Here is a 25,502-nt window from a genome sequence, read left to right on the forward strand (position 1 = left end):
CTGTTTCATTGAAATGCGATAAGGTTTTCGCCACTTTAGAAGTTTGTCTTTCCTCTTCCCCTGTCTCTCCCTCTATCTCTGATGGAGCTCTGATATCAGTAACCCCTCCTTTCTCTAACCCCTCATTCACTCTTGTCAACCATTTTAGAAGCTTGTGTATTTGCATCTCTGGTTCAGAAAAAGTCTTTTTCGCCTACTGTATTTGTGCGTAACTACAATTGAGCTGGAAAATAAACCTTCTTGTGGAATGTTCATACGTGCTTCCTGCAGTCGAGTTCAAGCTATCTGATGATATAGCTATGTGTGAGTACTGGTTCATACTGAGGCAACCTAGAAACAATGTCTTAAGCATCCTACACTTGCAGGCTAGTTATGGAGTCAGAATAGGCCTAGTGCAGCTGCAGTCATAGAATATAATGAAAGATTTGGAGACCATATCTGTCCAGTGATTCCTTTTCTAGTTGCATTTTACTTTTTTTTACATTTATACATCTCTCAACATCTACTATTACATTTACCACAATACAATGATCTTCGCTTGTTCTTTTGGCAAATGGAGAAATGACAAATGGAGGATCACTGCTGTTTCTTACTGACTTTAGGGAGTCTATTTCATTCATATTCACTTTTCTAAAATTAACTGCTGGTGTCTTTCAATGTCCTTCCAGTGAGTAACACCACCTACCAAGAAGATCAAGATTCAGTAAGGCCCCCCGGTTCATTAAGATTAGTGTATTTTATGCCAGTATTATTAATGAGGGGCGTGCATGTATAAGATTTGCCAAATTCGTTAAGAGGCGCACTCCAATTAACCAGTATCATTAATCTCTCTGAAGATTGCCAGAACTGGTACTCCAGTCATAGAAGGGAGTAGCACTTCTGGAGTAACAAACACCACCACTTTTGAAGAATTTTAAGGGTGAGCATAGTCATACTTCGTCTCCTCCCCAGCTTTGCCCATTTTGTTGGAGTTAAAAAAAAAACTGGTGTGAAAGAGGCAAAAATTCACAACAATTTATTTTTTAATTTTTAATTGTTGGCATCAAAGAAACATTAATCCTTTCTATTTATTTGGCTTTTTTATTTTATATTTGTCTGACTGTCACAAATAGCATAACTGTGTAATTTGCTATAATGTTATCGATTTATCATTTTAGTCCATTAATTGCGGTCATGATCTCCATCTAACATTGTGAATTGGCGGACTAAAACGTGCAGATCTACAGTGTAGACCATGGATTCAGATTGCAGGCTACCCTATATATGTATGGGGTTATATAGGTTATCATGCTATCCTACGTACATGGGATTATATAGGCTGTTATGTTATCTTATGTATATGGGGTTATGTAGGCTGTTATTGGACATTCCGGGAAGTCTAAACGACTGATTCAGAAAAGGAAAAAGAATCTCTGCATACAAAAACAAAAACATTTTTGGTCAAAAATTAAAATATCCAATTTCCCCATTAACACTAACTTTCAGTTTGGATAATTAAGTGGTGGAGGTTGGGGAATGCCATGTACCTCCATTGCCACATATTAGTACATTCTATGGACAAGAGTATTGAGACACCTCCAAATTACATCAACATTAATTAATGGGGGGGGGGAGGACGAGGGGAGGGATATTATACACCGAGGGTGGATGGTTTACACCAGAGGCGCGGGGCCGGATGTTATACATTTGGGGCAATGGAGCTGAATGAAAAATCTGAATTCAATGATTAAGACTTGTGTCCCAGTACTTTTATCCAAATAGTCTGTCTTTAGACAGATAAAATCTAAACTGCCCATTTTAAATTCCCCCTAACATCAAGCTGTAAACGAGGTTTTGGCAGCCAATTTGACTTGTCATTTGGGCATTGGGGTAGAGCCTAAACACCATAGGCTTGTTGGCCAATGTTGGCCAAGTATGGCGCTAAGTGCTCCTCAATTTATGGACCCAAGTGATGGTTATTCTAGTAGTAGTGGTTGATAGGAGTCCATCGACAAACATGACATTTTTGGCCGATCCTCTTGTTGTCTATCATCAGATTTATACAAAATTACACAATTTTCACCTAGAATAATAGGTCCAAGGTTAATGTCTTGTTATTCTGGTAGATGGCATTGATCTTTCTAACATTACGGGTCACATACCTTCTCTTCACTAGGCGTCTGATTATACACAATTCTATTTTGACGGGAGTTGAACTGGATTCCAAAGCAAGGATGTGATATTCTCTTTTTCCAGTTAGGACCCTGTAATGTCAGAAGAGGTCAATAGAATTTTCCTGTCTCTCAGAAGGTCTACATACGTAAGGGTAAAAGAGTTACTGTGGATGTATGTACCGTATTTTCTACAATCCGGGTTGTTGTTAGTCTTTTCCTACAAAACGTACAATTTTGGTTAAAGAGGAATATCCACCATTCCATTAGGTTTCTTTTAGGATTTTTATATTATGCTTGGTGAGTTCTGATCAACCTATTTGGCTTTGTGTCACTGAGATGCTAACAAAAAAATCTCTGAGAATAATTAAAAATTGATCAAAAACTTCCATCTTCTTTACTCGTTCCCTACAAGACCCTAACAAAATAGGGTCAGGTGTGTCAGAGCCGTGTTATAATATATTTATTTTGTTATATTATATATTCTGAAGTCAGGACAGATCTAGCAGTGGAAGTTTGATGTGATGGAGGACTCGACCGGTCCAGGTCTCATTCTACAAGTATGGTGCAATGGGTGGATGGTGTCATGGTAGGAGGTTGGTGGAGAATGGACAAATATACACATTTTCTGTAACATACAATAAAGAGACAATATAATCAGAATATTTTTTTACATTGAGTGTCAACCCTTGCAAAATGCTTACGAGGGGGATGGTAGAGCAGGTATTACATCTGGTGTACAGGCTGAACAACACAACAGGAAGTTTCACGCAGATGATTCCTGTGATGTGAAATAACAATGTCAGATAATACTCACCCTCCCCAGCTCCCGACAGCCTTTATCACTACTGCAGCCAATCACTGAACTCAAAATCTACAGCGGCACAGCCACCGAGCTCAGTGATTGGATGGCTGCAGCGGTGAGGCGTACGGACTATGTGACGTCACCGCTGCAGCTGAAACACGGACAGTGGAGCAGCAATGTGGAGCCAGCACTGGATTGGGAGAAGGAAAGGACTATCTAGCTTTATTATCCGAACTCCAGACCCCCGATACACATCTACGATCAGGTCATCAGAATGTGTCTTCTCAATGAGTAGCAATGAGTGTGCCCATGCCAGACACCACTGGCGGTGTTTTATCTTTGATGAGAATAAAAGGATCAGGAGATCCCCCAAAAAACATTAAGTAGATAACTTTTTGCTAAAATTCACCAAGTGTATAGAAACCAGTAGCTCTTTTTTAAATGGGTTTCCCATCTTAACAAGGATATGCTATTCAAGATGGGTAAAAGTCTGACCCCTGGGAGGTCCACCGATCCTGAGAATGAAGGGGAGATGGTGCTGACGTAGCTTTACACCCCTTTGGGTATGTGCACACGTTGCGGATTTTGCTGCGGATCCGCAGCCGTTTTCCTTGAGTTTACAGTACTATGTAAACCTATGGAAAACAAAATCCGCAGTGCACATGCTGCGGAAAAAAACACGAGGAACCGCTGCGTTGTTTAATCCACAGCATGTCAATTCTTTGTGCGGATTCCGCAGCGGTTTACACCTGCTCCTCAATAGGAATCCGCACGAAAACAGCAAAAAAAAAATCACGGTAAATCCGCGGTGATTCCACTGTAAATCCGCAGTGTGGATTTCCTGCAGATTTGCCAAAATCTTTCCGCAACGTGTGCACGTGGCCTTTCACTGATTTTCTGCTGCACAGTGGACTCTTTCCACCTGGTTGTGTCGCGAACTCAGCAAGTGAATGCTCGCCTGTAGGTTCTCACACAGTCAGGTGTCTAGGAACACCACCGTTCAGATGAAAATTTGGACCTAACGCTATCCTAGCATGTCCTTCTTTCTCTGGACCATGGCGGTTTCAAAAGTTTTGCATCCATATTCACAAAGCCAAGGTACATCCTATTTTACAAAATGGGAAAATGCTTTATAGAGGAGTTTTCACTGATTTTGTCATGCTGAACTATATAAAAGGTGCAGCAAAGAAGAATAAAGCATTTTTTTTTTTTTTTGCCTTTCCGTTCTGGAGACATTAGCAACCAAAGTATTTGGCACTTAAACAGTTATAGTCCCAGTGGGCATTACCAGAGAGATTTCACTGGAGGCGTGTACTTCTTCCTCTTTCTGACGCTTAAGAATCATAAGCCGTCAGCAACACACTGGGGAAAGAAGTACATGCCGCCACAATAGCATTGACAGTCTGCTCCGCTCACTGCAGAGTGATGATGTGCTGGAGAACAGTAGACCTGAGTGTGATTAATTGACAGCTTTTATCTCTTTTCTCCAGCCGTTATTGTGGGGGAGAGGCAGTAAAGTAAAAGCTGAATCTCATTACGAACACTTCTCATAGTTCTCCTCTAAAATTCAAATGAGATTTATTGGCAGAACCAAATACACACTAGCATTTCCAAAGTAAGTTTAGCGCTGCCAACTTTGCTGTACTACTGCCCCTCCCCCACATTGACTATAGGAGATAAAGGCTGAACACTGTCAGTGAATCACAGTCAGGTCTGCTGTGCTAAAGGACATGCCATCACTCTGTGAAGAGGAGAGCAGAACGAATGTCAATACATGTCTCGCACTGATCCTGTTCTACACCATTGTGGGGGCACATTCTTCTTTCCTCAGTGTGTTGCTGCCTGCTTATGATTGGTTAGAATCAGACAGACAGGAGAAGCACACGCCCTCAGTGAAATCTCTCTGGTAGTGAAATCTCTCTGGTAGTGAAATCTCTCTGGTAATGCCCAATGAAAACAACAGTTTAAATGCCAAATACTTTGCTAATATCGCTAGTTCATGGTCTATAGAACTGCTGGAGACAGCCAAGTACAGTGCTCAGCTTTTTCCGTCAGTTCCATGCACAGCCACAACTTCATTCCGATGACGAATTTTAGACCCCCGTTTTTGGGAAAGAGGTGAGGTCCAAGTAGCCTGTGGATAGGTGATAACTTTTAATATTGGGAATAACCCCTTATGTTTCCAAGTTACAAATGAAGAAGAATTAGTCTGTTTACTCTTCAATCTTATGACATAAGTTAAAAAAAAAAAATCTTACTTCAAAGTTCTGAGGTTCTTCCTCTTCTTCAACTTTGATATCAGCCATAGACTCATTTGCTTCTCGGACATCTGTCCCGTTTTTCCACTCCAAGCTAGAGTCATTCGTTAACCCACTTGGCTTGTCATCGGAGTCGTCAATTATGGAGTCCAGATCTGACAGTGGTAGGTGCATTCCAGAATTTCCCAGTTTCAGATCTGAATTCAGACTTTTCCTTTTTATAAGGGATCTCCAGTCAAGATATCTTCGTTTAACTTCCGTCCCCGTCCTCTGTTCCCCTTCTCCGAGCGCATTCACGCATTCCGCTATTTCTTCCCAGGCTTTGCGCTTCATTTCATTAATTGTAGTGTTGAGCTGCTTGGAAAAAATGACATCTCTTCTCTTTTTTATTTCCGTTAGTAACGTCTGCGTTTCTTGGACGCTGAAATTACTTTTCCTTTTTCTTTTTAACTGTTTCATCATAGACGGCTGTAAGGTCATTTTTTTCACATCAGCAGAAACACCAAGATGAGTCCGAGATGGAAAGATCTGCGGTAACTGCTTCTTTCTGCTGAATTTGGCCAGTTTTAAAGCTTAAGTAATCGCTTTTCCTAGAGAATTTTGAAAAACTGAAAAAAATAAAAATAAAAGTAATAAATATAGAGTATAATAATAAAAGTGAATGCATTATATAGAGAAAGGGCACTGAAAGTGTTGGGTATGTGCACACGTCAGGATTTCTTGCAGAAATTTTCCTGACAAAAACCGGACATTTCTGCCAGAAATCCGCATGCGTTTTTTTTTGCGTTTTTTCATGCGTTTTTGGTGCATTTTTTTCCAAATGCATAGAATAGCGGGATAAACGCAGAAAACCCACAAAATGAATGAACATGCTGCGTTTTTTTCCACGAAAAAAAAAAACCGCATCATGTGCACAAAACATGCAGAATGCATTCTAAATGATTGGATGCATAATGTATGCGTTTTTAATGAGTTTTTATAGTGTTTTTATCATGAAAAAAACGCGAAAAAACCTGAACGTGTGCACATACCCTTACTGCAACAAAATATTAAAGGGCCTACAAATGCATCTTTTCTTATCTTTCCTTTTGACTCAACATGAGTGGAGTGAGATTACCATCTTTAAAAAAAAATAATAAAAAACAGTTTTGGTATACTCTGTCAGAAGATATTTATGCTATATGTGCCCGTGTGTGGTCACCCATTGGTTTGGATGTGGATTGCAGCCTGCTAAGTGTTTTGCTAGCATATCACTGTATTCACTGAATATATTGTGAAAAATTCAAGTCGCTGATCAAAATTTGTGCTCAATTTTTGCAGCAGGGATTCTTTTCCTATTCCTGTTTTTTTTTTTTTTAACTTCCACTATTTCCGTGTTCATCCGGTGACCGCTGAGTGCTGATCAGATGCAGCAATATGAAATATTTGACTTTTTTATTATTATTATATTTTTAATAGGGCATAAGGATGGTGATTAGAACTTTTGCGGGGTTTTTTTTTTTTTTCATTTTTTTTTAAAAGCAATTTTTTACATCTTTGTTGTATTTATTAGTCCCCTTGGGGGACTTGAAGTTGCGATTGTCTGTTCGCTTCCGCTATATGTACGAGATAATCACGGTCTCCTATGAACACAAGCTACAGGCTGGCTCTTACAGAAGAATCGTTATGACAGGCACGGTGGTCATCCGCAGACCCACGGCTGTCCTGGCAAACCATTAGCATTCCGTGATCACATCAGCTTTTAAAGGAACATGATTGCTGATAAAATCAGCCATCATCTGCTGGGAAAGACGCTGGCTCCGGCGGTGAGTCAGGAACATCACATATGATGTAAATGTACGTCATCTGTCTCTAAGGGGTTAAATGTTTCCGTGGATGCCCAGACATCATAAGGCTGCAGCTGGTTCCACATGTACCGGATCTATACCATACACTGACCCCATTGCCGAGGCTGCTTGCTGCACAACCCCCTAAGGTGTGCGGCTCTGCGCTGAGTTGGTTACAAAGCAATCTTAAAGTTATTATGCTAGGAGACGACTAAAAAAAACATTCATTTTAGAGCATGGAGATGATATTTGATAACAAAAATAACTTACAAAGTTATTTATCTTCACAAACACTTTTCAACCATTAAAGAACTTGAGAAAGCCCCTTTAAGGTGGATCTGTCACTTGATTTCACATTACAGACTGCATATATTATTACATAGATCTTTACACCCAATGAGGCCGGTGTACTTACTTTTTCAAATGGGATCATGCATTCTGACATGGATTTTTTTTAACGGTTTAAATTCTGCTCATCACCCTCTGCTGCTGCTGAGATCTCACATTGCTCAGTACACGCTGCAGCTGGCAGACCCGCTGGTTGGTGGGAAAACTGAATACAACTTGGATTCCTGATCTCTCTATCTCTCACTGTTTTGTTGCCTATTTTAATATTAGGATTATACATCCCTTCTGATTTTTGGCTCTTCAAAATAAATACACCAGCCTCCTAAGGTCAAAATGATCTATATAAGAATTGTGAAATCTGGTGACAAAGATAAAGAGTCTACTGGGCCATCTTTTACATTTGCCAAAAATTATCCAACTCTATGGATAACTATAATATGTCACGTATGTGGGGGAGCAACTTATGTAGAATGGGTAGTCTAAGGCTATGTGCCCACGTTGCGTTTTTTAAGTGTTTTTTTCCGCTGCGGAAACGCTTAAAAAACGCTTACAAATCACATTATTTTTAATGGAATTCCGTATTGTTGTGCCCAGGCTGCGTTTTTTTTTTCCGCAGAGTAAACGCATCGCGGGGAAAAATGCAGCATGTTCATTAATTTTGCGGAATCGTGGAGATTTTGCCGCTATATAATTGTATTGGGACGCACGGAGGAAAAACGCTAGGAAAACGCGACAAATATGCTATTAAAACGCAAAAAAAAAGTGAGGAAAAAAAACGCAAGAGGATTTCCTGGCAAGGGAGTCCGGTTATGATGAGGAAAATTCTGCTTACATTCTGCAACGTGGGCACATGGCCTAAGGGTCCTGAGTATAAGATTCATGCACCCCTTATAGCATGCATTGCTTCAACCTGAAAGGTCGTCTATACCCAGTCTTATTAATGGAGGATGAGAGTACCTAAAACTCCAAGGAACTATGTGACTACAGACTTGTGAATCCTCACATCGCGCACTGTAAGGATTCTCCGGCTCTGGGAGTGGGAATGCGATATGTATACTCCCGGCCACATTCCGACTAGACTGTTTCCAGCCTCACAAATTGATTTTCATTGAGCTAGGCTGCGCCCAACTAGTCGGCATGTGACAGCATGTATGCAAATCATATACTTGCACCCACGTGAACGCCCAGTCCTTGTGCCAACAACAAAAATCCTTATAGCGTGTAGTGCGCATTCTCAAGTCTGCAGTCAACTGTAATACTGCATGTTGATTGACATCCTGGTGAAAAGAAGTATAACATCAGAAGTCCCGTAAGAACTGCGCGGCCTCTTTGGTAGGTATGTCACGGCACGTTCGCCAGTGTGAGGTTTGCAGTCTAATTTTTCCACTTCATGTCTATACACTGAGACCAACTTTTATAGGTATGAGATTACCTCTGTTGCCTTTAGCTTTATGGCCTTTAACTCTTTCACCCCAGGGCAGTTTTGTTTTTTCCTCCCCTTCTTCCCAGAGCCGTAACTTTGTTATTTTTCCATCAACATGGCCATATGGGGGCTCGTCTTTTGGCGGGACGAGTTGTACTTCTGAATAACACCATCCATTTATTTTACCCTATAGCATACTGGAAAGTGGACAAAAAAAATTCCAAGTGTGGTGAAATTGTTCCACAATTCCACAATTGTTTTTTTTTTTTGGGGGGGGGGGAAGGGGTGTTTACCATATTCACTAAATGGTACAAATGACCTGCCATTATGATTCTCTGGGTTATTACGAGTGCACAGATACCGAACATGTATAGGTTCTTTTTTATTTGAGGCAGGGACAGGGCCGATGGCGTAAATATATGTCATCTGTCATGAAAGGGTAAGACGACATCAGTATGGAGTTTTTATGCCCCTTGTAGGTTCCCATACACGAAAAATGTATTCAGCATATCCATAAAATAAGAAAATAGTCCCACTGAGGATGGAGACTAACGCGTGCATTCATTATATAGAACATTATACTAAGTTACTGATATATGTAGGATACCAATGATGGTAATATTTTCATAGTGTAAAAAACTGACTTAAACTGTATTAACAGAGAAATGATATGAATACGTAAAGTGGATCTGTCACCACCAGATTGCACAATAAAAACTATATATGTATACATGTATACATTGAGATGCAGTGACCCCTGTTACAGGTAGGGGGCACTGCATGGTCTCTTCAGAATAGGCATGGAGGCGTATTGAGGCCATAAGAATGCATGGCAGTCGTGGGTATAAGGCTGTGTGCACACGTTGCAGTTTTGTTTGCGTTTTTTTCACGGTTTTTCCCGATAAAAACGCTATAAAACCGCAAAAAACTGCATACAATAAGCATCCCATCATTTAGAATGAATTCCGCATGTTTTGTGCACATGTTGCGTTTTTTTTCCGTGAAAAAAACGCATCGCGGTAAAAACCGCAGCATGTTCATTAATTTTGCGGTTTTTTTGCGGATTTCCGACTACTAAATGCATTGGGAAGTGTCCGGAAAAAAATGTGGCAAAAACGCATCAAAACCGCGGCAAAAACGTGTCAAAACCACGGCAAAATCGCGGCAAAAACGCATGCGGTTTTCTTGCAGATTTCTTGCAGAAAATGTCCGGTTTTCTCAGGAATTTTCTGCGAGAAATCCTGAACGTGTGCACTTAGCCTAACTGTGGTGATGAGACAAAGTCCGGCAGGATTATAAATGGCCGGTATGTGTCGCAGAGGAAGTCTGCGCGGTAAGCCTGTAGTATTGTTGTTCTGGGACCTGTAGTCCCACAAGTATTTGTATAGTTTATAGAGGGAGGCTTACTGGGCTAGTTTGAAGAGCTGGGCGGGTTGAACTAGCCACACACACACCTCCCACCTGTGGGGGTGGTTACAGCTTCATAATGTGACCAGGGTGTGGGTCACATGTTTGAGAGTGTTTGGACCTGAATGGTCTGTACTGTAGGACCTGGAAGAGGTCAGGTCTGTGTTGGAAGCTCCTGTGAGTGGAGACTTCCTGGAAGCACCTGGAGAGACCGTGGACCTGGACGGTCTGTGTTGGAAGCTCCTGTGAGCGGAGACTTCCTGGAAGCACCTGGAGAGACTTTGGACCTGGACGGTCTGTGTTGGAAGCTCCTGTGAGTGGAGACTTCCTGGAAGCACCTGGAGAGGCCGTGGACCTGGATGGTTGTGCAGCGCCCCAGAGTCCTGGTCGTTGCAGTAATGTCGTTCTTCCACCAGGGGGAGCGATGTTACGTCTGATGGCACCAAAGGAGTTCACCCTGCCAGGTATCACAGCCACACACACACTTCACACGCCGGCCACCAGGGGGAGCAAAAGGTTCTATCTATTAGGCCACTCCTCACACTTGGGTAAAACTGGGGGTTGGTTAGGAAGTCGGACAGAAGGAGTCAAGAGTTGGAGCCAGGATGAGAGGAGAGGAGCAGACTGGGCTCGGCCCAGGAAAGGGAAAGAAGGACACGGAGCTGCGCCTGCAACCCATGCGGCAGCCTCCTAAGAAAGGACAAGAAAGGAAGTGTGCCGTAGTGAGTGAGCACAGAAGTCATAGCAACAGGAGTAAAACAACAGCGGGAGACCAGATAGAAGCAGGCTGCCTCCAGTTGAGCGCAGATCCGGTGGCCGGAACACCAAGGGAGTAATAGACTCTACGCTTTACTTCAGAGACCGGCAGGGCAGTCGATACCAAGTTGACTGTCCGACCTAAGAACCTAAGCAGACAAGGTGGCAACTCGGAGGAGGGGTGACGCTAGGGTCCCTATAAAATAGCCTCAGGCCACCAACGTCATACGGGTTATGTCCTATCAATCTGGGGGACAGAGAGTGAGAAGTAACAAGAGTGAGGACCTTATGGTAGCTAATGCAAGTAGGAACCTACTACGTTACTGTACGCAAGGGGAAGGCTACTGATTTCCACCTGGATAAGGAGACTCTGGAATTGCCATCAGACCGGCCGGACACTGCCTACCCTGTCATCCGGCACCCTGGACTGTGGATGCTGAAGCCTTCAGTAAAGGTAAAGAGACTGCACCCATTGTGTCCTCGTTACTCACCGCGCCTTGCACCATCCACCATCACCATCTACACTTCCGGGAAGCCCTGGGGACATACTTCACCTGTGGGAAGGTATACCATCTAGCTGCCATTCCATCACCCCAGCGGACCCCTAAGCAGCGTCGGTCACCCTGACCGAATACCACAGGTGGCGTCACGAACACTACCGTTATCTACAAATTTTACCCTTTTATTGGGGGCCCCTCATAGGGCCACGGTCCGGGTCGGGCCACTGTGTCATCCCTGCCGAGGGAACTGAAGGACCCGGTACCGAGTACCCCATTGCCCTTACGTGGGGGCGATCCAGTTGGTGTTGGAAACTCTTGTGAGTGGAGACTTCCTGGAAGCACCTGGTGAGACCATGTACCTGCAGAGCTTGGGACGGCTTCTGCGTTGTCAAAGACATAACTGACAAGCAGTCGGCGTGAGGAGTGGAGCTCCTGGAAGATAACCCCAGACAAGGGGATTGTAATATACGGCAGAGAGGTTTATCTGCTGCATGAACAGACTGGTGGTCGTGATATGTTCATGCATGTAATGAAATGGACCTAATGTTATGTGGTTTATGCTGTATAAACCAAATAGACTGTTTTTGTAAGAAAATCATGCCTGAGTGCTTGAATCCTGTGCCAAGCAAGTTTCCCCAACCCACTCAGGTAGCGCTATCTCGCAACATCATGAAATAGAGCTGTTAGACTTGAAGGGACTGGTGTACTTACATTGTTAGAATGGCTGTCTAATTCTGATATTGAGAATATCATCTTGTTTTTAGTCCTGCTATAGAATGAGAGCACAAATAACTGCAACTGCATTGACCCCCCCCCCCCTCAACCAGCCTGACTGACAGACAGCTGCAGCTTGTACTTACCAGGGTGAGATCTCAGCAGCAGGAGGGACACAGGAGATTTCAGTTAGGAAACGTAGATGGAATTTAAACCTAATCAGTGAGGAGGGACACTGAGGAGTTATCAATCAGTCTAGGTGGGCAAAGATTCAGCAGCAGCAGGGTGGAGGGACACAGAGGAATTATCTGGCTAGTTTAGTAGCGATTTAGTTCAATTACATCTTCAGTAAGAATTATTCAGCTATTATGACATGTAATTTTACGGTAAGTACAACAAACTCATCAGGACTAAGTGATCTATTTTTTTTATTATGAAAGCAATCGACAGATTCCTTTTAATGTAAACCCTTTTGGGATGGGAATTCAATTTGGTTTAAAGAGTTTGTCCAGGCTTCATTCTTCAGGAGCACACTGCTCCCCAGCCTCCCAGCTTCTTGCTTGCCAAGGGGCTGTATGGTCCTGATTGATTGATAGTTTGGACCAGTGACACAGTGGAGACGCTTTGATGCTCCTACTTGATGCAACTTTGGATCTGGCCATCTCCAGTGTCCCCATGTTCCTCCTACGTTGCAGAGACAGTGATCCAACCAGCAGTGGAACGAGACTGGCCACTTCCATTAGTTTACTGTGGTGGCAAACACCACACACGTGAAAAAATGTCCCAATCATCCCAAACACGGTGTTCAGCTGAGGAGGCATACGCCATTCTTGCCTCCGACACTGACAGTGAGGGAGTGGATCCCACCTTCTCTTATTTTTCCTCCTCCTCCTCTTCCTCAAGTGTTTCCGAACCGCCACACAGACGCTCCAGGACATAAAACGAGCCAGCACCCTAACAGTGACCCCAATGGATCTCATCTCCTGAAAATTATGAGGCACAAATTCCTGATTTTGTGGCATAATCAGAAATCCAATTTGACACCACTGGCCTCACAGAAGTGGACTTTTTTTAAAGTCTAATTGTAGATCTCATGGTGCCCCAGACAAATTTGTGCGCCTGGCCAATTTTTATCCCCAAATTCCACTTCATTATTTGACAACTGAACCCCTGTAGAAGCCGTAGAAATGATTACGTTTTGGGGCCTTGTTCTTCATATGGGAATAGTGAAGAAGCCAGAAATTTGGCAATATTGTAGTGTTGACGTTTTGTATAACACTCCATTGTTCTGCATGGACATGCTTTGAGGCCAACCCCAAATTTTTGCATTACAACGATAATGCACAATGTCATCCCAGAGATGACCCCAAAATTGATCACTTCAGCAACAAATTTGCTGAGGTGTACATTCCCCAAAGGGACATCGGCATAAATGAAACCCTAATATATTTCAAAGGGAGGCTCAAATTCCGACAATACCAGCCCAGTAAGAGGGCCAGGTACGGAATTAAGCTCTACAAACTGTGTGAAAGTACCTCAAGGCACTCCCACAGGTTTAGAGTTTATGAAGGGAAGGACACCCGGATTGAACCTCCTGAATGCCCTCCCTGTCCTGGGAGTGAATGGGAAAATTGTGTGGGAATTAGTGCACCCACTGTTGGATCAAGGTTATCACCTCTATGTAAAGAACTTTATACCAGAATCTCACTCTTCAAATACCAATCTGCGTGAGGTACCGCCGCCTGCGGTACTGTTCACAAAAATCAGAGAGGCCTCCCTAAGATGTTAATTGGGAAGCTGCTTAGTGTGGGTGAGAGCAGAGCCCAATATAAAGACAACATGCTGATGGTCAAGTACAAGAGGGGTATCCTTTTCTTGACCATCATACACAGTGATGGCACCCCCACCGCTGTTACTATACACAGGTCACCAAACCAGACTGTGTCCTGGGGTACAACAAAAACATGGGGGAGAGTTGATGTCTCTGATCAAAGTTCTCCAGCCCTACTGTGCTATGCAAAAAGCTAAGGTGTGGTGCAAGAAGCTGTCCGTGCACATCGTACAGAAGGCATTGTATAACACTTTTGTGTTATCAGGATGTGCAGGCCAGACTGGGACCTTCCTTCAATTCCAGGAGGTAGTGATCAAGGCCCTAATATTTGGAAGTCAGGAAAGAGTGGGTCACAGTTCTTCCAGAACTGAAGGAATGCGCTGTACCAGAGCAACATTTCTCTAGTGAGGTCCCTCAAACTGCAAAGAGAGAAAGGTCGCAAAAAAGGTACAAAGTGTGTTACAGAAGGGGGATAGGAAAGGATACCATTAATCAGTGTGACAGCTGACCTGACAAACCTGGTCTGTGTATGGAAGACTGTTTCAGAGACTCCTACCAACCCTAGATTACAAAGTTTATTTGTGACTCGCATATGCCAAACTGATATACTCTACACAACTGCCGTATGCCAACCTGAGGCACTCTACACAACTAACGTAAGACAACCTGATGTACTCTACACAACTGATGTATGCCAACCTGATGTACTCTACACAACTAACGTAAGACAACCTGATGTACTCTACACAACTGATGTATGCCAACCTGATGCTCTCTACACAACTGACGTATGCCAACCTGATGTACTCTACACAACTGCCGTATGCCAACCTGAGGCACTCTACACAACTGACGTAGGACAACCTGATGCTCTCTACACAACTGACGTATGCCAACCTGATGTACTCTACACAACTGCTGTATGAAAACCTGATGCACTCTACACAATTGACGTATGCCAACCTGATGTCCTCTACACAACTGACATATGCCAACCTGATGTACTCTACACAACTGCCGTATGACAACCTGATGCACTCTACACAACTGATGTATGCCAACCTGATGCACTCTACACAACTGATGTGTGCCAACCTGATGCACTCTACACAACTGATGTATGCCAACCTGATGCACTCTACACAACTGACGTATGACAACCTGATGTACTCTATACAACTGACGTATGACAACCTGATGCACTCTTCACAACTGATGTATGCCAACCTGATGCACTCTACACAACTGACGTATGCCAACTTGATGCACTCTTCACAACTGACGTATGACAACCTGATGCACTCTACACAACTGACGTATGCCAACCTGATGTACTCTACACAACTGATGTATGCCAACCTGATGCACTCTTCACAACTGATGTATACCAACCTGATGCACTCTACACAACTGACGTATGACAACCTGATGTACTCTACACAACTGACGTATGCCAACCTGATGTACTCTACACTACTGATGTATGCCAACCTGATGCACTCTACACAACTGACGTATGCCAACTTGATGCACTCTTCACAACTGACGTATGCCAACCTGATGCACTCTACACAACTGACGTATGACAACCTGATGCACTCTTCACAACTGACGTATGCCAACCTGATGCACTCTTCACAACTGACGTGAGCTAACCTGATGCACTCTAGACAACTTATGTATGCGACCGCAATATAAAATTCACATACCAGGAATAGACTAGATCAATTATGATATAGGGTCACTTGTGGGGAAATTCCACTGTTTAGGCACATCAGGGGCTCTCCAAACACGACATGACACCCGCAGACCATTCCATCAAAGTCTGCGTTCCAAACATCACTCCTTCCGTTCCGAGCCCTGTTTTGCGCCCAAGCAGTAGTTTTTCTCCACATATCGGGTATCGACGTACTCAAGAGAACTTGCACAACAATTTTTGAGTTTCCATTTTCTCCTTTTACCCTTGTAAAAATAAAAAAAATGGGAACTAAAAGAACATTTTTGAGGAAAAAATATGATTTTTTTTTTATTTTCAAGGTTTATTATTATAGATTTCTCTGAAGCACCTGGGGGTTCATTGTGCTCACCACACATTTAGATCATTTCCTTGAGGGATCTAGTTTCCAAAATGGGGTCACTTGTGGGGGGTTTCTACTGCTTATGTACATCAGGGGCTCTCAATACGCGACATGGTGTAAGCTCTCGATTCCAGTCAATTTTGCGTTCAAAAAGTCAAATGGTGCTCCATCCCTTCCGAGCTCTGCCGTGCACCCAAACAGTAGTTTTTACCCCATATGGGGTGTCGGCGTACTCAGGAGAAATGTCACAAAAAATTTTGGGGTCCATTTTCTCCTGTTACCCTTGTTAAATTAAAAAATGTGGGTCTAAAACAACATTTTTGTGAAAAAATATGTAAAATGTTAATTTTTTTCCTTCCACGTTGCTTTACGGGTATGTGCACACGTTGCGGATTTTGCTGCGGATCCGTAGCGGATTGGCCACTGCGGATTCGCAGCAGTTTTCCGTGAGTTTGCAGTACCATGTAAACCTACGGAAAACAAAATCCGCAGTGCACATGCTGCGGAAAAAAACGTGCGGAAACACTGCGTTGTTTATTCCACAGCATGTCAATTTTTTGTGCGGATTCTGCAGCGGTTTACACGTGCTCCATAATAGGAATCCGCACTAAAACTGAAAAAAAATTGCGGTAAATCCACGGTAATTCCGCAGGAAATCTGCAGTGTGGGTTACTGGCAGATTTACCAAAATCAGTCCGGAAAAATCCGCAGAGTAATCTGCAACGAATAAAGTTTCAATAAACTTATTGAATGTAGTTTTAAGCACTTTGAGGGATGCAATTTTTGGAATGTTGTTAATTTTTGGGTATTTTCTGTCACATATGCCCCTCAAAGTCACTTCAATTGTTATGTGGTCCCTAAAAAATGGTTTTGTAAATTTTGTTGGAAAAGTGAGAAATCGCTGGGTAACTTTTAAGTCTTATAACTTCCTAACAAAAGAAATTATGCTTCAAAAATTGTGCTGATGTAAAGTAGACATGTGGAAATTGTTATTCATTAGCTATTTTATGTGACATAACTCTGGTTTGAAGGCATAAAAATTAAAAATGTGAAAAATAAAAAAATTTCACCAAATTTCCGATGTTTTCATAAGAAAAAGCAAATCGTACTGAAAAAATATTAACACTATCATGAAGTACAATATGTCACGAAAAAAAACATCTGAGAGTCACTAGGATCTGTTGAAGCGTTTCAGAGCTATTACCACATTAAATGACACTGGTAGGAACTGTAAAATTTGGCTTGGTCAGGAAGGTGAAAACAGGCTCGGAGGTGAAGGGGTTAAGAGGTAAAAGATGATTTTAGAAGCACTTTGCACTTTTATTCATTTAAGAAGATGAGATATCCCCTTCAAATCATCCATTGTCGGCCTCACTTGATCATTTTGCACATGAAATGAGCAGCTGAAATAAAAAAAAATATGTTTTTTTGATACTCTGTAGGGAGAGGTTTATGTTATATGTGTATATATGTGGCCACCTAGTGGTTGTGATGTGATTTGCAGCCTGAGTAATGTTTTCCAAGCATGTCACCATAAGGTATTACATTTTAATTGTAAGAAATTGTAGTCATTGAACGAAAAGATAAGAGAGAACAGTACATGCAGCACTCATTACTATGATTCAAAAACAAGCACCCAAACAAACAAGCCCTTTGATTGTGGCAGCATTGTGCATACTCGACAGGCGCACCATTCCTTCCCTATATGATTGGAATGAGAACATTGGTACAAATCCGAGACTAATATGTACAGAAACTATCCTGATTCTCATGCTCGCAACTTCCCATCCACTCCTTTTTAGTAAGGCGTCCCTCTTCTTTAGCATTCTGCCAGCACCATAGATGCTGGAACTTCCTTTCAGTCACTTCCTAGGTTGCATTGCTCCTGCCCTTGTCCAGTTACTAGGCTGGCATGCACTGAAAGCCCAGCTCTCTTTTATGTCTGTATGCAGTTTGACAGACAGGAGATCAGGAGCAGAGAGACAATAACCCAACCCCGCTTCCCGTATCTCTGTGTCTCTTCTGCTACAGATGGATGACACTTGACAATGAGCGAGGACAGAGGACAGAAGACACCTTGTTGTTGGCACTTTGGAGTAGTTTTGAACCTCTTATGACCTATGACGTACCTATATGTCATAGGTCGACTCCGACTCTTTGGTGCGGGCTCTGGCGCTGAGCCTGCATCTTTTCAGGCACATGACAACTGATCTATACAGCTGACATGTACTCCTAACAGCCGTGGGTGGATTCGCATGTTAATGCCACTGTCAAACTCTGACAGCGGCATTTAACATAAGTGTGCCCAAAACGCGTTACAAACCCCGCCCATCGGCACCCCTGTCAAATCATCGTGCGTCGTCGATGGGTTGGCATGACAACCGGGGTCTGTAAGAAGGCCCCCATGGTTGTCATTGAAGATCTGCTATGAGCGTCGACCCGTGGCCGGCGTTCATAGCAGATGATCATTTCTGCTACACATACGGCTGCGTGTAGAACAAGCGATCAGAATATCGCAGCTTCAAGTCCCCCATGGAGACTATTGAAGCAAGTAAAAAGTTTACAAAAAAATGTTTTAAAAAATGTAAAAAAAATATAAAAGTTTAAAAAAATAAAAAAATGCACATATTTGGTATTGCTGTGTTAATAAACGTGCGAACTATCAAAATGTAAAAATAATTAATCCAATCAGTAAATGGAGTAATGACAAAAAAATCAAAACTCTGGAATTACTTTTTTTTGGTCACTGTAACATTGCAATAAAACGCAATAACAGGAGATCAAAACATCGCAAATGGTATCAATAAAAATGTCAGCTCAGCGCGCAAAAAATAAGTCCGCACCCCAGGTCACGATAAATGGAGATGCTACGGGTCTCGAAAAATGGAACAATTTTTTTTTCTTTTTATAAACTTTGGATATTTTTTTTTCACCACTTAAATAAAAAAAACCTACACATGTTTGGTGTCTACGAACTCGTAATGACCTGGAGAATCATAATGGCAGCTCAGATTTAGCATTTAGTGAACAAGGTTGAACAAAAACATTGTGGAATTGCACTTTTTTTGCAATTTCACGGCACTTGGAATTAGTTTCCCAATTTCCAGTACGCTATTTGATAAAATGAATGGTGTCAATCAAAAGTACAACTCGTCCCGCAAAAAACTAGCCCTCACATGGCCGTATTAACGGCAAAATAAAAAAGTTATGGCTCTGGGAAGAAGGGGAGAGAAAAATCGAAATGGAAATGGAAAACTATCAAATGAGACCAGGTTGTCGGAAAGTTATGTCATGTATTAGGATGGGGGCAAAAATCACCGAAAGACAAGTATAAAGAGAAATTTCAGGGATTGTCCACTTCTTTGTTTCATTACACTCTCGACTTTGATGCGGTCTGTGGTCACAAATCAGCTTAGAAAAAGACAGACTAAAAAAAGTTCCAGACTCTGATGTCAGACCCTCAGGCCGGCTTCACACTCAGCGTATGAAAATACGGTCCGTATATTACGGCCGTAATACGCTGAAATGTCCCGACAATAGTGGTCCGTAGCTCCTCCGTAGGCAGGGTGTGTCAGCGTTTTTTGCGCATGGCATCCTCCGTATGTAATCCGTATGGCATCCGTACTGCGTGGTTTTCTCGCAGGCTTGCAAAACCAACATACCGCTATAGAAATGATCCATGTGTCCCAAAAAGAAAAAAAAATATATATATACTGTCTATATATATATATATATATATATATATATATATATATATATGTCAGTAGACACATATATGTATATATATTAATATTTTTTCCAGCGCTATACAGCTTGAAAGCCGGTAATTCAATTGCCGGCTTCTGCTTTCTCCTTCCTAAAACCCGACATGATTTGAGACCTGGTTTACATACAGTAAACCATGTCTTCTCTCCATTTTTTTTGCAGATTCCACACTACTAATGTCAGTAGAGTGTATCTGCAAAACTTGGCCGTTCTAGCTCTTAAAATAAAGGGTTAAATGGCGGAAAAAATTGGCGTGGGCTCCCGCGCAATTTTCTCCGCCAGAGTAGTAAAGCCAGTGACTGAGGGCAGATATTAATAGCCTGGAGAGGGTCCATGGTTATTGGCCCCCCCCCTGGCTAAAAACACCTGCCCCCAGCCACCCCAGAACAGGCACATCTGGAAGATGCGCCTATTCTGGCACTTGGCCACTCTCTTCCCATTCCCGTGTAGCGGTGGGATATGGGGTAATGAAGGGTTAATGCCACCTTGCTATTGTAAGGTGACATTAAGCCTAATTAATAATGGAGAGGCGTCAATTATGACACCTATCCATTATTAATCCAATTGAATGAAAGGGTTAAATAAAACACAAACACATTATTTAAAATTATTTTAATGAAATAAAAACAATGGTTGTTGGAGTATTTTATTCTACGGCCAATCCAGTCACTGAAGACCCTCGCTCTGTAAAAGAAAAAACATAATAAACCAACAATATCCTTACCCTCCGCAGATCTGTAACGTCCAACGATGTAAATCCTTCTGAAGGGGTTAAAACATTTAACAGATCCTCGGAAGGTAAGTATATTGTTGGTTTATTATGTTGACTTTATTACAGATCGAGGGTCTTCAGTGAGTGGATTGAGCGAACAATAAATTACTACAACAACCTTTGTGATTTTTTCATTAAAATAATTTTTAATAATGTGTGTGTTTTTTTAACCCTTTCATTCAATTGGATTAATAATGGATAGGTGTCAGAATTGACGCCTCTCCATTATTAATTTGGCTTAATGTCACCTTACAATAGCAAGGTGGCATTAACCCTTGATTACCCCATATCCCACCGCTACACGGGAGTGGGAAGAGAGTGGCCAAGTGCCAGAATAGGCGCATCTTCCAGATGTGCCTCTTCTGGGGTGGCTGGGGGCAGGTGTTTTTAGCCAGGGGGGGGGGCAATAACCGTGGACCCTCTCCAGGCTATTAATATCTGCCCTCAGTCACTGGCTTTACTACTCTGGCGGAGAAAATTGCGCGGGAGCCCACGCCAATTTTTTCCGCCATTTAACCCTTTAATTTAGTAGATAGAACGGCCAAATTTTGCAGATACACTCTACTAACATTAGTAGTGTGGAATATGCAAAAAAATGGAGAGAAGACATGGTTTACTGTATGTAAACCAGGTCTCAAATCATGTCGGGTTTTAGGAAGGAGAAAGAAAAAGCCGGTAATTGAATTACCGGCTTTCAAGCTGTATAGCGCTGGAATAAATATTAATATATATACATATGTGTCTCACTGACATATATATATATATATATATATATATATACCTATTCTATGTGTACACATTTATTCTACCTATTCTACTGTAAGCTGTCAGTGTGATTTTACTGTACACCGCACTGAATTACCGGCTTTTCTCTCTAACAGCGCTGCGTATTTCTCGCAAGTCACACTGCTTGTCCGTGTGTAATCCGTATTTTTCACGCTTCCATAGACTTTCATTGGCGTATTTCTTGCGCAGTACGGTGACAAACGCAGCATGCTGCGATTTTGTACGGCCGTAGAAAGCCGTATAATACTGATCAGTAAAATACGGCAGATAGGAGCAGGGGCATAGAGAATAATTGTGCCGTATTTTTTGCGAGTTTTACGGACGTAGTTTCTGCGCTCTTACGTCCGTAAAACTCGCAAGTGTGAAGCCGGCCTCAGAAGGAGCTCACTGATGGATTCTCAGTTAACTCATTCTGCAGCCAGCAATAGGCAGTGCAACACAGAGGCTATAAAAGTTAAACATTTTTAATGAAACCCAATTACGAAAATGTTTTGGTTTTTTTTAGCCCAAAATACAAGCATTGAATTAAGAAAAGGAAACTGTCCCATTGGAATTACCCCTTCATGTAAACTTACGTCGTGTCCCTGCCTTTGGCCGGAGTCACACATGCGAGAAACACGTCCGTGTCTCGCATGTGAAAAGCAAGCTCTGGCGCCGGCACTTCGGAGCGGAGCGTGCGGCCGCATAGCAACACATGGAGCCGCACGCTCCGCTCTGGAGTGCCGGCGCCAGAGCTTGGATTTCACATGCGAGACACGGACGTGTTTCTCGCATGTGTGATCCCGGCCTTTGATGCGGGCTCAGACACCGAGCACGCAACTTGCCATGACGGGGAAAGCTCCGCCCCTGGGTGTAAACCTATAGGATCTCGCTGTCAATCTATGACAGCGACAAGTAACACTCGCCGGCAGGATACGTGTCATTCCATGTTCCTGTGACGTGGTCGCGGGTTGCCGGGAGTCTGCTGATGACCCCTTTGCCTGTCATTACGATTCTCCAATGATAACCAGGCGTAGATCGTGATTTTAGTTATACGTAGCAGTGCTGATACATATAGTACAGGCGATCAGACAATCGCAGCTTCAAGTCCCCTAAGGGGACTATTAAATACAGCAAAATGTGAGAAAAAAAAGCTTTTAAAAATATGAAAAAAAATGTTGAAAAAAAAACAAGTGTTTAAATTATTCCCCTTTTCCCCCATTAAAACTAAAACAAAAAAAAATACACAAGTGGTATGGCTGTTTTCAAAAATATTAAATAATCGAATAGGTAAACAGCAACTAGAAAATTAAGTTTTTTGTTTTTTTTTGGACGCGGCAACATTGCAATAAAGTGCAATAAGAGATTATCAAAATGGTATCAGTAATAATGTCAGTTCACAGCGCAAAAAAATAAGCTTTCACCCAGCCCCAGATCCCGAAAAAAACAAAAATGTTACATGTCTTGGAAAATGACGAAAAAAGCATTAAAAAAAAACATTTTTGGGTAAATTTCCGCATTTTTACTCAACATACATAAAAATAAACTTTACATGTCTGATATCAGCGTAATCGTACTGACCTGGAGAATGATCATGGCCGGTTAGTTTTAGCATTTAGTGAACATGGTTAAAAAAAAAAAAAAAAAAACAATTGTGGCATTGAACTTTTTTTGCAATTTCAATTTTTCCCTGTTCTCCAGTACACTATATGGTAGAATGAATGGTGTTGTTCAAAAGTACAACTCGTCCCGCAAAAAAAAACAAGCCCCCCCCTCCCCCAAAAAAGAAAAAAAAACTTAAGACTCTTGGAAAAAAAATGAAAATGAAAAAATGGAAAATGGCCGAGGTGTGAACGGGTTAATATATATTTAAAAAATGCGCTTATCACAATTACTACAATCGTTAAAGTTCTGATTGCCGTCAGTTCTAGTTGAATCTGAGGTCCGGCCGCGGTGTTGTGTAGGACCGCCACATCGTGAGGACCAGTGACTGTCTGCAGCCGCCACAGTCGGATGTGATCTCCTGAAAGAACCTTTGCAGCAAGTGCAGTGCAACTAACAATGCCGTCCCCCCTATATACACTGTAGTAGTAGTGGTTACTATAGGGCGGTGCAATGTATGACTGACAGGTGTGAACAGACACTGAGCAAATATAATGTGCCATTGTCCCCAAATCTAGTTCCCTTCCCTCTGCTTGTCATATACTGGTCCCATTACTGCATGTAAACCTCCTTCATTATCTCATCACAAACCCAGGCAGCTGCAAAAAAAAAAAGAGTTAAATGACAAATTCAGCTCTGCTACATCACAGCCATGATCCACTTTGCACAGCAGTGCTCTGCATAGCAGACAAGATGGCGATGTGGAGCACAGGGAAAGAGCAAGAGGAGGCCAAGCTATGAGCAGAGCACTGCAGAGCCCCACAGGGACACACAGCTCTGCAGGTTGCAGACATGCAAGTTGCTCTTACCTGCAGACTCAGTGCGCTGAGTAGTATGAATCCCCCCTGGGCACAGACACAGCAAGGGATGCCCAGCCCCAGATAATAATAGCAGAGGGGGGTTACTGCCAGGCACAGGAGCTGGCGGACACAGGGAGAAGGAGGGGGGATCCACACAGCCACTGGGAAGAGGGGAGGAGGACAGGCTGCAGAGGAGGAGGAGGAAGGGCGAGCTTACTACAAGGAGGCGAAGGATGAGGAGGGCGAGGGGGATCAGCCAGGCTGTGGGCACCACAGACACAAAGAGGCGGCTGTGAAAAGGCAAAATAATAATGATCATGTCGTATCACACCGGCTGCAGCGATGACACGGCTACGTGCAAGATACTACGCCGTCTGCGCCATGTCCTGAGGAAGAACGGCGGCGGCACGGGCAGTCTAGACCGTAGACATCACATGGGCTTCTCTACGTGACTGGACGTCTACGTGACTGGACGTCTCCATGCTGCTTCATGTGTCCGACTTTCACGGTTCAAACACGGACTGCAAAGTCCGGACCGACTGCGGGTCACGTATGAAGCCCGGACCGGAGACCCGCGGTCGATTCAGACGGAATGTGAAATCGGCCTTATCTACAGTTATGTCAGCAATGAACCTGCTGCGTCTGTCTCCTTTCCCAAACCGGCCACGTTCACACGATCAGTATTTGGTCAGTATTTTACCTCAGTATTTGCAAGACAAGACCCGGAGTGGAATAATCAGAGGAAAAGTATAATAGAAACACGTCACCACTTATGGATTTATCACCCACTCCTAGTTTTGGGTTACAAATACTGAATGTGTGAACGTGGCCTTATGAGTTTTTTGGTGAATTGTTGACTCTTGATTATTTTCACTACATCAAAAACGCAGCGTGTCACAGTTCCAGCAAAGTGGATGGGATTTATAGAAACCTCCTGCCCGCTGTGCTTCTTTGTTACTCAGCGTAATCTCACCTGCGGTGCTGGTTTCCAATCCGCAACATCAATTTCTCCTGCGGGTGCGATGAGTTTTCTGTGCAGATTTTTTTCCCATAAACTTACATTAGATGCTGAAAATCCACAAGTAAAAAAGGCACAAAAAACGAACGTAATTCGCACACGAGTGTATCAATAAAGTTTTGTCAAAGCCAAATGCTATGAAGTATTAAAAACAAAGCAGCTTTATTTAACATAAGCATCAATAAGAGACAAAAAACGCAGAGTTAAAAACATGATAAAAACGCATGTAAAAAAAGCAGATAAAAATGCAATTAAAAAAACAAACACAAATAACCTAATTTACACAAGGTCACAGTCATAAGTTCCGTTAGATTTCTAAAACTTAACATGGACAAAAAAAGAATTCATCATCTTTCCCCCATCTCACGTGACCCCCCCCCAACGAACCTATCCATTGCAGTAAACGGCTGCCCACTCTCCCCAGTCCCACAAGCTCGCTGCCTCGGGGTAATCCTTGACACTGATCTCTCCTTCAAACAACATATCCAAGCCCTTTCCACTTCCTGCCGCCTTCAGCTCAAAAATATTTCATCTGTACATTCCTAAACCAAGAATCTGCAAAAACCCTAGTCCATGTCCTCATCATCTCCCGCCTTGACTACTGCAACCCCTTGCTCTGTGGCC

At 42.7% G+C, this 25,502-nt stretch overlaps 1 protein-coding gene across 2 annotated transcripts in view; it reads right to left on the minus strand.

The window, feature by feature from the left end:
- MSANTD4 (Myb/SANT DNA binding domain containing 4 with coiled-coils) overlaps positions 1–24,014 on the minus strand; it is a 46,434-nt gene extending 22,420 nt beyond the window's left edge. Inside the window, exons 1-3 of one of the 2 annotated variants that reach the window (XM_069759219.1) lie at positions 23,870–24,014; positions 5,214–5,821; positions 2,142–2,243 (exon numbers count right to left, since the gene is read on the minus strand). In XM_069759219.1, coding sequence (XP_069615320.1) covers positions 2,142–2,243; positions 5,214–5,693 — 582 coding nt within the window. In that variant the 5' untranslated portion in view covers positions 5,694–5,821; positions 23,870–24,014. The remainder of the gene's footprint in view (positions 1–2,141; positions 2,244–5,213; positions 5,822–23,869) is intronic. The other variant, XM_069759220.1, reaches the window with a different exon arrangement.
- Positions 24,015–25,502: the final 1,488 nt, after the last annotated feature.

Source organism: Ranitomeya imitator, chromosome 3, assembly GCF_032444005.1.
Source record: "Ranitomeya imitator isolate aRanImi1 chromosome 3, aRanImi1.pri, whole genome shotgun sequence".
NCBI classification, from domain to species: Eukaryota; Metazoa; Chordata; class Amphibia; order Anura; family Dendrobatidae; genus Ranitomeya; species Ranitomeya imitator.